The sequence below is a fragment of the Vulpes lagopus genome, chromosome 2 (genome assembly GCF_018345385.1).
Source record: "Vulpes lagopus strain Blue_001 chromosome 2, ASM1834538v1, whole genome shotgun sequence".
Lineage (NCBI taxonomy): Eukaryota > Metazoa > Chordata > Mammalia > Carnivora > Canidae > Vulpes > Vulpes lagopus.
In genome coordinates, this window is record NC_054825.1 from 168,930,273 (window position 1) to 168,942,252 (window position 11,980).

At 54.5% G+C, this 11,980-nt stretch overlaps 1 protein-coding gene across 1 annotated transcript; it reads left to right on the top strand.

The window, feature by feature from the left end:
• The first annotated feature begins 4,368 nt into the window (after nt 1–4,368).
• Nucleotides 4,369–7,094, top strand: RABAC1 (Rab acceptor 1). Its single transcript, XM_041732610.1, has 5 exons — nt 4,369–4,529; nt 4,840–5,052; nt 5,393–5,490; nt 6,672–6,773; nt 6,858–7,094. The coding sequence occupies exons 1-5, from the start codon at nt 4,474–4,476 to the stop codon at nt 6,944–6,946; spliced, it is 558 nt and encodes a 185-aa protein (XP_041588544.1). The 5' UTR covers nt 4,369–4,473; the 3' UTR covers nt 6,947–7,094.
• The last annotated feature ends 4,886 nt before the right edge of the window (nt 7,095–11,980 follow it).

Here is an 11,980-nt window from a genome sequence, read left to right on the forward strand (position 1 = left end):
CCCTCTCTCACTCTTTTATTGAGATAAACTTTCAGTGACGTGCAAAAATCTTAAGGGCATAGCTCAGTGATTTTTAAAATTGACATTGCGGGATACCTGGGTGGCTCAGGCAGTTAAACATCAAGCTCTTGATCTCAGCTCAGATCTTGATCTTGGGGTCATGAGTTCAAGCCCCTGCTGGGCGTGGAGCCTACTTTAAAAAAATAAAAAATTGCATTGCATCACCACCACCCAGATCAAGGTGTGGAACATTTCAACTCACTCAGAAAGTTCCTTCATGCCCCTTTCCAGTCAGCACTCCCCGCCACCCCATCAGAGGCTGCTCTGATTTCTGTCATCCAATAGTTGCACCTTTTCTTGGACTTCGTATAAATGAGATCTTACAAGCATGATGTCTTGTGTGTCTGGCTTCTTATCCTCACCACACCTATGAGAGTCACCTACATTGTCCCATGTACCAGTAGTTTTGGCACTTCCTTGAAGTGGGAACCTTCTGTCTCCCGATGACACATGGGCTCCCATCTCTGTTGGGCCCATTGCTAATCACGGCACAGACTGTGTTTAGCTTTAAAAGAAATGGCCACATTCTTTCCAAAGCTCTGAGGTCATTCTGCATTCCCGTCCAGCCTTAATCATATTGTTAATAGTTTGAATTTCAGCCGTTCTGATTGGGCCACAGTCCCCCTTCACTTGAGGCAAACTCTTTTTTTTTTAAGATTTTATTTATTTATTCATGAGAGAGATAGAGACACAAGCAGAGGGAGAAGCAGGCTCCAGGCAGGGAGCCCGACCTGTGACTCGATCCCAGGTCTCCAGGATCATGCCCTGGGCTGAAGGCGGCGCTAAACCACCACCACAGCGGAGCCACCCAGGCTGCCCACAGACTTTCTAATACAGCCCAGAGATGTGAGCGTGGGTGTGTGCACATGCCCACCGCCCCAGACAATTACATTTACCTACTACTACATTCATGCATAATGGTCTTTTTTTTTTTTTAAGATTTTTACTTATTTATTTGAGAGAGAGAGAGAGAGTGCACAGAAGCAGGGGGAGCAGCAGAGGGAAAGGAAGAAGCAGGCAACCTCCTGAGCAGGGAACCTGATGTGGGACTCGACCCCAGGTGCCCCATAATAGTATTTTTTGTAAAAGTGAAAATCCTTTTTAGATTTCTTTCACTTAGGGAAGACAGGTACTAATGTAGGTCTTTTGTAAAAGTGGCATCACATGAGCTTTTGGAAAGTGAGGGATACTCTTCGATTTACATCATTTTGGCTTTCGAAAGGTTTCATAGGAATGCTCATTTTGAAAAAAATAAAAAGGAATGCTCATTTTGGGTAGTAGGGGCACCTGTACTCCCATAGACAGCTGAGCAATCTGAGGCCCAGAGAGGGCAAGGACTTCTTTGAAGTCACACAGCAGGGACATAAGCCAGGTTTCTGATTGTCTGTGCTAAGGTCCTCCTACACTCCAGCTCCACTTCCTCCAGGGACCCAAGAGGCAGGAAGGAGGCCTCAGACTGGAGGGAGCATGGGGTCAGGGCTCATCTCCCATGGTCTTTTCAGGAGCCCCCTTATCTCCCACCATCCCCCTAATTCAGGGCCCACCTACCTTGGGCCCCCTCTCCCCACCATCTCCCACCATCCCCTTCCCTCAAGGACCCTCTGACCTTGCCCACAATCTCTGTGTCAAGGGGGTCCTCTCCCACATTGCCCTGTGCCAAAGCCCTATTGCCTGAAATCTCCTGATTCAAAGTTCCCACACCCCACCCAGAGGGCTGTCACCCCCACAACATCCTCTGGACACCACTGTCCACAGCCCATGCTCTTGGACACCTCCTATAAAGAAACCTCCCCAGTCCCACTCTGGGCTCATTGTGCACTCCCAGATCCCCTTTGATTTCCTGAAACTAGCTAGGCACAAGTGGAAGAAGCCTGAACAAGGGCAGCCCGGGTGGCTCAGCGATTTAGCGCTGCCTTCAGCCCAGGGCGTGATCCTGGAGACCCGGGATTGAGCCCCACGTTGGGCTCCTTGCATGGAGCCTGCTTCTCCCTTTGCCTGTGTCTCTGCCTCTCTCTCTCTCTCTCTCTCTCTCTCTCTCTGTGTGTGTGTGTGTGTGTGTGTGTCTCTCATGAATAAATAAATAAAATATTTTTTAAAAAGCCTGAACAAAGATTCTACAAAGGCCTGGGGCTGACAACAGGGAAATAAACAGTCACTAGCCAGACTTGATCTTCAAAGTACAGCTCATTGAGCTTCAGCTTGGGAGCTTCCCTACACAGGGGGCCTCTCTACCAGCCCCTTTGGCAGGGGCTGTCTCCCCCACCTCATGAGAATGCCCTCCAGCAGGCCTCAAAGCCCAAACCAAAAGGGATGTGGGTCTCAGGAGACAGCTGGGGTTAGGAGTCACCAGGCTATTCCACCTGGGTGTTCTCAGTCCCACCAGCCCTGAAATTTCATTCCATGTAAGGGAGCCGGGCTTGCTGAACATTCCACACACATTTTTTGAGGCTCTTCTGGTGTACCCACCCCTTAGCACTCTGGCCATTTACCCACAACTCATTCAGGGGCAGGGCCTAAGACTGAGGGGGAACCATGGCTGTGGGAGCTAGGAAAAAGAAAGGCCCATGCCTCAGACACCAGCCACACCTTGACAGAAAGGGACCAACAACTCCTAACATTACTGTTAAATTTAGGAAGGCAAGGGGCACCTGACTGGCTCAGCTGGCAGAAGATGGGACTCTTGATCTTGGAGTCATGAGTTTGAGCCCCATATTGGGTGTGCAGATTACTTCAAATAATTTATTTTCAGAAAGTGTAACTCTAGAAATAATGAAAACATTCATGATAATGTAATGGCAATAACATCGACTACCATTTAGTTGATGTTATTGAAGAGTATAAAATATCAAGACTCTTCCAAGCACTGTACACAGACCATTTAACTGAGTCATTATAACCCCAGAAGTGAGTGTGGTACTATCAGGATCTCCACTGTCTCGATTATGACATCAGGAAAGTCATCAGAGCCTAGATTTTCCTTTCCTTTCCTTTCCTTTTTCCCTCCCTTCCCTTCCCTTCCCTTTCCTTTCCAAGATTTTATTTATTTATTCATGAGAGACACACAGAGAGAGGCAGAGACATAGGCAGAGGGAGAGGCAAGCTTCCTGTGGAGAGCCTGATGTGGGACTTGATACCAGGACCCTTAGGATCACGACCTAAGCCAAAGGCAGACACTCAACCACTGAGCCACCCAGGTGCCCCACAGCCTATATTTTCATCTCTGACTCCAAAATCCCAGCTCTTTCAATTATAACAACTCCCTCTTCTAAAACTTCTCAATCCTGGGGGTGCTTGGGTGGCCCAGCTGGTTAAGCATCTGACTCTTGATTTTGGCTCAGGTCGTGATCTCAGGGTCCTGAGATGGAGCCCCACATTGGGCTCCTCACTAGGCATGGAGCCTGCTTGAGATTCTCTCTCTCCGGGATGCCTTGGTGGCTCAGCGGTTGAGCGCCTGCCTTTGGCCCAGGGCGCAATCCTGGAGACCCGGGATCGAATCCCACGTCGGGCTCCCGGTGCATGGAGCCTGCTTCTCCCTCTGCCTGTGTCTCTGCCTCTCTATCTCTCTCTGTGACTATCATAAGTAAATTTAAAAAAAAATTTAAAAAAAAGATCTTAAAAAGAAGAAGAGATTCTCTCCCTCTGCCCCTCTTCCCCAAAAAATAAATAGTCAACCCTTTCCCAAGTCTCTCGTCTTGCTATCTGAGGGGAGGAGGGTATCCCAAAGTCCTTAGTCCTAACCCATGCATCCCTGGGAGCTCAAGGGTTGTGGGGGGAGCTTTGCTCTCCACCTCAGAAACTCCCTCCGCCATTTGCCTTTGCCTCCAGGAACAAATAGATTCCCAGGAATTATCTACAGCCATTCAAAATGTGGCCCATGGACCAGAAGCATCCACATTACCTAGGAACTTGTTAGGAATGCAGATTAATGGGTCCCACCCCGGATCTTCAAAGTCAGGACACTTGAGTCTTTTAGCAGGCCCTTAAGGTGTTTTTCATGCACTCTAGAGTCAGAACGACAGTTCTCACGAGCCCCGTTGTACTCTCTGGGGGGGGGGGGGCGAGTCATGACGCCCGCTTCTGCCTTTAGATATCCCGTGATAACACCCGACTCCTGACCACCCACCTCCCGGGACACCACACGCCTCGCTTTTGAAACTACAATTCCCACAATGCCTAGAGGCGCTCAGCGCGGCTTCACGCGGCGGCAACTCCCAAGGTCTTTCGCGAGCCAGAGCCTCCCTGACACCATGAGGACTACAACTCCCACAATGCTCGGCGGCAGAACCACCGCCCCCGGCGGCTCCGGAACGGCGCCACGTCGGCTCCGCTGGGTGGGGCCGGGCTCGGGCGGGGCCGCCGGGGTCTGCAGGGCCCCGGGCTCGTTACAGCGGTTCTACCCCTCACGACGCAGACATGGCGGCCGAGAAGGACCAGCAGAAGGATGCTGAGCCGGAAGGGCTGAGCGCCACGTGAGCGAGCCGGCTCTAGCCACCCCCTCCCCGACCCAAACCCGGGAGCCCTGGCCCCGCGCCCCCTTCTCCTTCGGGTCCCAGGAATCCGGGCTCTAGACACTAGAGTCTGGGCCCGTGGTCTCCAGTTCAAGGACTCTGGAGTCTGGGCCCTCCGCCCCCTCCTCCTCTGGGATCCAGGGGTCTTGGGCCTCCTCCCACCCTAGGGCGCCGGAGTCCAGCCCCCCTCGGCACCCTTTTTGCTCGGGGGTGGGGACTGGGGGCTCCGGGCTCCACCCCGGGCTCCCGCTGACCCGGCGCCGCCCACCAGGACCCTGCTGCCGAAACTGATCCCATCTGGCGCGGGCCGTGAGTGGCTGGAGCGGCGCCGCGCGACCATCCGGCCCTGGAGCTCCTTCGTGGACCAGCGGCGCTTCTCGCGGCCCCGCAACCTGGGCGAGCTGTGCCAGCGCCTCGTACGCAACGTGGAGTACTACCAGAGCAACTATGTGTTCGTGTTCCTGGGCCTCATCCTGTACTGCGTGTGAGTGCCTCGCCCGCCGCGCACGCTCCAGCCCACCGACCCGGCCGCGCCCCCGCCGCAGAGCCCCGCCCCCGCCGCTCGGCCCCGCCCCGCCGCTCGGCCCCGCCCCCACCGACCCGGCCGCGCCCCCGCCGCTCGGCCCCGCCCCCACAGGGACCTCTGCGCCAGACCTTTTCACCCGAGGGCCGGGCCACCACCACGGCCCCGTCCATCTGGCCGGGACCCAGCGTGACCAGACGTGACCTGGCCTTGCCTGGCCTCAAGGGCGTAGGTGGTCACGGTCCACCCCTGGCTGGCTCATTCCCAGCCGCCTGACCCATGCCTCCCTACCCTTCTCCAGGGTGACGTCCCCTATGCTGCTGGTGGCTCTGGCTGTCTTCTTTGGCGCCTGTTACATCCTCTATCTGCGCACATTGCAGTCCAAGTTTGTGCTGTTTGGTGAGAAATTCCCTGTCCAGATGGTTCTCTGATCCTTCAAATCCTGGTCTTGGAACACAAGCCTAAAACCCCAAACGCGTCTGCCCAAGCATAAATTTACACTAGATCCCTCTAACTGGAGCCGTTGAACTCTAGACACACCAAATACGCACACCCAAGTATCAGATCCCCTCAGTTCGTATTTCTCAAAGCTAGAGATACCCCAGAACCTACTCTTCACCTGGCTCCTGTCCTTTAAAGCTACTCCCTGCCGCCCCCATCCTGTCATCTCCCTGCAGAAAGCATCAGCTGCAGGTACGCACATTGGACACCAGGTGGCGACCTTACACTGGCCTAGATCTGTGCCCCTGGCCTTCCCGCTTCCTTGGGGTGGGGCCGGAAAGATCTTGGGACTGTTCCAAGAGAGAAGCTGAGGTTTGTGGCTCCTCTGGTCCCAGACTGGCCCTTAGCACCACTGGGAAAAAAGAGGACTGAGTCTTCACCCAAGGGGAGCTCTAGATTCAGAGTAGCGGTATGGAAGAGCTGGGATCAAACAGGAAGACCCAAGTCAGAGTCCAGGGGCTTCCACGTTCTGCCCATGACAGGGCCCAGGCAGGCACCTGAGTGGCATGGAGGCAGCGGCTGGAGCACAGCCACGACTTGGCTTCGGCCCCTGTTGCCGCCAGGGCCTGTAGACACGATCTTCCAATCGGCCCGAGAAGCCAGAAGTCTGCATGATTATGTGAAAGCACTCAGTTTCCCCATCAACTATAAATCAAAATTTGGGGGGAACATTGTGCAGATTCAAAAACTACATCCACAGATCAGGCTTGGCCATTGGGCGACCATTTTGAGACTCCTGGTCTATGTGAGTGCGGACTGGGGCAGGAGAGCCGTAGTCTGGGGGAGTAGGAGGCTGGGAGCTTCCTAACAGAAGTTGGGCTGAAGGGCCCTGAGCAGGGCTAGAGCGGGAGTGGGGATTGTTGTGGTAAGGAAGGTGCGCCCTGTTCCGGTGCGCGGTGGGAACATCAGAGAAGTGGCTGAGGCCAGGGCTTGGAGGGCCTTGGCATGAGGAGTCGGGATGATCCTGGGGCTCCTGGAGCTTGTGTCACCAGACTGGGCGGGGCATCAGGGGTGACTCAGGGGGAGGACTTGAGTGTTGGAACAGCTGCCCCCATTGCCATCTGCCCCCCCACCCCCAGGCCGAGAGGTGAGCCCAGCCCATCAGTATGCTCTGGCCGGGGCCGTCTCCTTTCCCTTCTTCTGGCTGGCTGGTGCAGGGTCTGCTGTCTTCTGGGTCCTGGGTGAGTACAGGGTCTGGGAAGCTGGGGTGGGTGGTGGGGGAGCAGGTGAGGGAGCAAGGCCCTGAACTGCCCATTTTCTTACAGGAGCCACCCTCGTGGTCATTGGCTCCCATGCCGCCTTCCACCAGATGGAAGCTGTGGATGGGGAAGAGCTGCAGATGGAGCCTGTGTGAGGACCTGCGGGCCTCTGGAATCGGCTGCCTCATCCCTGTTCCCCGCTGCCCCGCTTGGCCCCGAGGCCCTGGCCAAAGGCCTCCTTCCCATCGCGAGCCCAGGGCAGGATTCCAGCTGTGGAAATAAAGCTGTTACAGTTGTCATTCAGCAGATGCTTTCCCGGGGTCTTCTGTGGGCCTGTGCGGGTGGTCCGGGGCGACTGCAGAGACCAAGATAGAGGGGTCCCCTGGGTGGGTGGGGGTTCGATCAGCAAGATAAATCACTGAAGTAGGATGGGGGCAGCCAGGGTGGCTCGGCGGTTTAGCGCTGCCTTCGGCCCAGGGCCTGATCCTGGAGATCCGGGATCGAGTCCCACGTCAGGCTCCCTGCATGGAGCCTGCTTCTCCCTCTGCCTGTGTCTCTGCCTCTGTCTCTGTCTGTCTCTCATGAACCAATAAATAAAATCTTTTAAAAAAATAAATAAAGTAGTATGGGAGGGGCGCCTGGGCAGCTCAGGGGGTTAAGCATCTGACTCTTGGTCTCAGCTCTAGTCTTGCTCTCAGGGTCATGAGCTCAAGCCTCGTGCCGGGCTCCATACTGGTGTGGAGCCTACTTTAAATTAATTAATTAATTAAAGAATATATAATAGGATGGCAAATGATGGTAAGTGCTGGGGGGTGGGGGGAGAGGGAGCCAGGGGTACCCCAGACCTCCCCCCACGTTCAGTGATTTGCTAGGAGGGTTCGGTACATGGTCGGACCCACAGCTGTAATTCATTATCATGAAAGGCTACAAAGCAAAGTCAGGGAAGGGAAAAGGCACATGGGGCAGAGTCAAGAGAAAGCCCCGCTCAAGCTTCGCAGACTCCTCCCAGGGGACTCCCACTCCCTGTGCTGCTGTGCTCATTTCCTCCAGCAGCAGGGTGTGACAGCAGGTATGGATGTCTGCCAGGGAGGCTCATTAGAGACCCAGGGCCCAGGCTTTCTGCTGGGGGGGGTGGTGGTGGCCACAGGAGCACCCTCTGTCTAGCATGGACTGAAATTCCAGACTCCCAGAAGGAAAGCAGGGGTTCAGCCTAGAGTATCACTTGCACAGACAGCGTGGACACACTGAGTCATTCTTACGGGGGCCAGGGAGAAGCCTTCTGGATCCCAAGTTCCCAGACACCAGCCAAGGGCCCATGATGCGAGCAGCCCTCTCTAAGGACAACCTACCATGTTAGCTCTCCTGCATAAAGAAAGTTCTGGAGCTGAGTTACAGATTAAAGGCCTCCCTGAGGCCCTGCAGCTGAGTGAAGGAGTAGCTGTAGATCCCTAAGAGGAAAATATTCTGGGCAGAGGTAGTAGCCAGTGAAAGGGCCGGAGGCGGGGTGGCAGGCAGCGCCCTGGAGGCGGGAGGGAGCAGCAGGGAGGCCCAGGTGGCTGGAGCAGGTGAGCCCTGGCAAAGTGGAAGACTTTGGCTTTACTCTGAGGCGGGAGGGACACAACCCACTCGTCATTAATAACGTGAAGAGTGTGCGGTGAGGAACAGGCCTGAGGGAAAACACTAGGCCGAAGTGATAACAAAGCAGAGCGCCAGGCCCTGAGAAGCCTCTTCAGATGCGGCCCGCCTGGAGGTGCTGTCTGAGGAGGTGACATTTCAGTGAGCCCAGAGGGACACGGAGGCAGCCACAGGCAGAGGGATGGGTGGCCTAAGCAGAGCCGCAGCACCAAGGCCTGGCAGTGCAGGCCCCTGGCCTCCCCAACCTGCTGTGGCGTCACCAAAACCCATTAACTCACCATTCATGTGTCCTGTTGAGTGCCCGCTGAGGACTCGGCGCTGTTCTGGAATTGTTGGTGGCCACATGTGGCTACTGAGCCCTTGAAACATGGTATATTTTTTATTATAAATAAATTTTAAAAAATTAAAAAAAATAATTTTCTATACTGGTTATATGTTAGAAGTGTAATATGTTGGAAAATACTAGGTGAGTTTGTTATTATTTTTTTAAAGATTTACTTGTTTATTTTACCTTTTTTTTAAAAAGATTTTATTTATTTATTCATGATAGTCACACAGAGAGAGACAGGCAGAGACACAGGCAGAGGGAGAAGCAGGCTCCGTGCACCGGGAGCCCGACGTGGGATTCGATCCCGGGTCTCCAGGATCACGCCCTGGGCCAAAGGCAGGCGCCAAACCGCTGCACCACCCAGGGATCCCCTACTTGTTTATTTTAGAGAGAGGAGAGTGAGAGAGAGCAGAGGAGGGAGAGGGGGAGAGGATCTCCAGCAGACTCCCTGCTGAGCACAGAGCCTGACGTGGGGCTCAGTCCCAGGACCCTGAGATCAGGACCTGAGCCGAAATCAAGAGTTGGAGGCTTAACCGACGGAGCCACCCAGGCGCCCTGTAGGTAAATTTATTATTTTCACTTTTTTCTTTACTTTTTAAAATGTGATTAAAGGGGATCCCTGGGTGGCGCAGTGGTTTGGCGCCTGCCTTTGGCCCAGGGCGCGATCTTGGAGACCCGGGATTGAGTCCCACATTGGGCTCCCGGTACATGGAGCCTGCTTCTCCCTCCGCCTGTGTCTCTGCCTCTCTCTCTCTCTCTGTGTGACTATCATAAATAAATAAAGAAAAAAATATTAAAAAAATAAAAAATAAAATGTGATTAAGTAGAAAATATAGTTACCTCTGTGGCTTGTATCCTGAGTCTCCTGCACACACTGGCTGGCACGCTGGAGAAATAGCAGCACCACAAACAGATGAGCCGCTGCCCTCTCCCGGCTCACATTCAGTGGGAGAGGCACGTGATACATGAACCAAACCCCCAGCAAACACGAAACTCAGAAAGTGATAAGCTGGTGAAGCCAATAACATGGACTGGGCAAGGCTGGAGAGTTGTGGAAGGAGAGGGCTCACTTAGAGTGGCGGGGCAGGGCCTTGCTGGGCATGAGGCAGAGATTGCTCCTTGGAGGTCTGAGGGGAGAGTATTCCAGCCAGTGGGAACAGCAAGTGCAAAGGCCCTGGGGTGGGAACTGCTCAATGACAAGACAGCGCTTGTGGCTGGGTGAAGGGTGAAGGGAACAGCTACAGATGATTGGTGGGGAGGATGTGAGAGCCAGATCACACAGGACCTGCAAGCCACTAAGAAGGTCTTGGGATTTTAGCTTAAGGTCATGTGGACTATGGGAGGATTTTGAACTGTGTGGCGACAGGGCCAGGTGTGAATTTTTGGAATATCCCTTCGGGTTTGTGTAGGGGCATGGGCTAGAGGGACAATTGGGCCAAGGAGGAGGAGGCAGGGACATGGAGTGGAGAGGAGGGACAGGGAAGACAAATTCGGAACCAGGGGCTTAGGGACGGATGTGCGTAGGATCTGAGAGGAGCCCCGGGCGTGGGTTTCCAGCCCCACAGGGAGACCAGGGGCCAGGGCGGCTCTGCCCACGTTGGGTCTCGTCACCAGGGGCGCGCTTCCAGTGGCTGCCACCAGGGGGCGGGAAAGTGCTTTCTCCAGGGAGGGCGCCAGAGATGGACCTCTGGGAACTGAAACCTGCCCGCCCCAGGCCCAGGCCCAGGCCCAGGCCAGCCCGGCTGCAGCAAGGCCAGGTTCCCAAGCCCACCTGTGGGGTGGTAGGGGGCGTTCTGTCCGCCGATCGAGATGCCGGTGCTGGGGGTGGGGCACGTCTTCATGCACACAGGGTGGGTGGTCACTATGGCCTGTTGACACTGCCGAGCCTGGAGGGAAGGTGGTCAGGCTCCTTGTCTGGAGGTGAGGAGACCAGGGGCCCAAGGACCAGGACTGGGGTCACTGAGGCAAGTGGTCAGCAGCCTGGGGTTGGGGGACATGGGAGGATGACTCAATCCAGAGGCCTAATCTCGGAGTGACTGGCTACAGGTCCCTAATTCTGATGTTGGGTTATTGAGATGCCTCAGGCCAGAAGTTTCCATGAGGGTGGTGAGGATTGGAGGCCCACTCCCCGTGCATCCCTCCTGAATGACCTCAGGTTGAGAGGTTTGGATTGGGACAACAAAAATGAGGACTTGGTGTGTCATCAAGGGGACAAAGGTCTGGTCATCTCTTTTGGTGACAGATCCTGGGAGTCCAGCTGGCTTGTTGGGAGTGACAAATTGGGGGTCCAGTTGTCGACTTCATTATTAAAGAGCCTGTGGGTCCAGGTTTGGTGTGACAGGGACAAGGGACCTAGCTGTTTGGTGCAGGGGCGCCTGAGTGGCTCAGTTAAATATCCAACCCTTTGTTTTAGCTCAGGTCATGATCTCAGGGTCATGAAATTGGCCCCTGTTGGGCTCACACTCAGTGGGGAGGGCTCTGCTTATGATTCTCTCTCCCTCTGCCTCTCCCCCCACTCACACTCGCTCAGCTGTCCCCCCCAAAATAAATAAATCTTTTTTTAAAAAAATATTTTATTTATTTGAGAGAGAGAAAGCAAGCACGAGCAGGGGGGAGGAGCAGAGGAAGAGGGAGAAGCAGGCTCTCCGCTGAGCAGGGAGCCCCGCGTTGGGTTCGATTCCGGGACCCTGGGATTATAATCTGAGCCGAAGGCAGACACCCAACCAACTGAGGCACCCAGGCGCCCCTCAAATAAACAAATCTTTAAAAAAAAGATTGGGGATCCCTGGGTGGTGCAGCGGTTTAGCACCTGTCTTCAGCCCAGGGCACGATCCTGGAGACCCGGGATCGAGTCCCACATCGGGCTCCCAGTGCATGGAGCCTGCTTCTCCCTCTGCCTGTGTCTCTGCCTCTCTCTCTCTCTCTCTCTCTCTTTCTCTCTTTCTCTCTCTCTGTGACTATCATAAATAAATAAAAATTTAAAAAAAAAAAGATTGTCTAGTACAGAGTGACAAAGCCAGGGAGTTGCCTCTGCCTCATTTTAGGTGTCAGCTGTGGCATGTTTGTCTTATTGGGGTGATGGTTTCTAGTTTGGGGTAATAGAAATTGAGGATCTGTTATCAGCTTTGAGGTGACAAGAGACTGGTGGTCATTTATCCAGCTTCGGGTGATAGAAAACGGGTGCGGGTAGCTAGGTGGCAACTTTGGGGGCATGACCCTGGGAGTC

Coding starts and splice junctions, on each gene's coding strand:
- RABAC1 (XM_041732610.1), top strand. CDS start 4,474: ATGGCGGCCGAGAAGGACCAGCAGAAGGATGCTGAGCCGGAAGGGCTG. Junction 4,530..4,839: donor CCGGAAGGGCTGAGCGCCAC/GTGAGCGAGCCG, acceptor GCCGCCCACCAG/GACCCTGCTGCCGAAACTGA. Junction 5,491..6,671: donor GTCCAAGTTTGTGCTGTTTG/GTGAGAAATTCC, acceptor CCCCACCCCCAG/GCCGAGAGGTGAGCCCAGCC.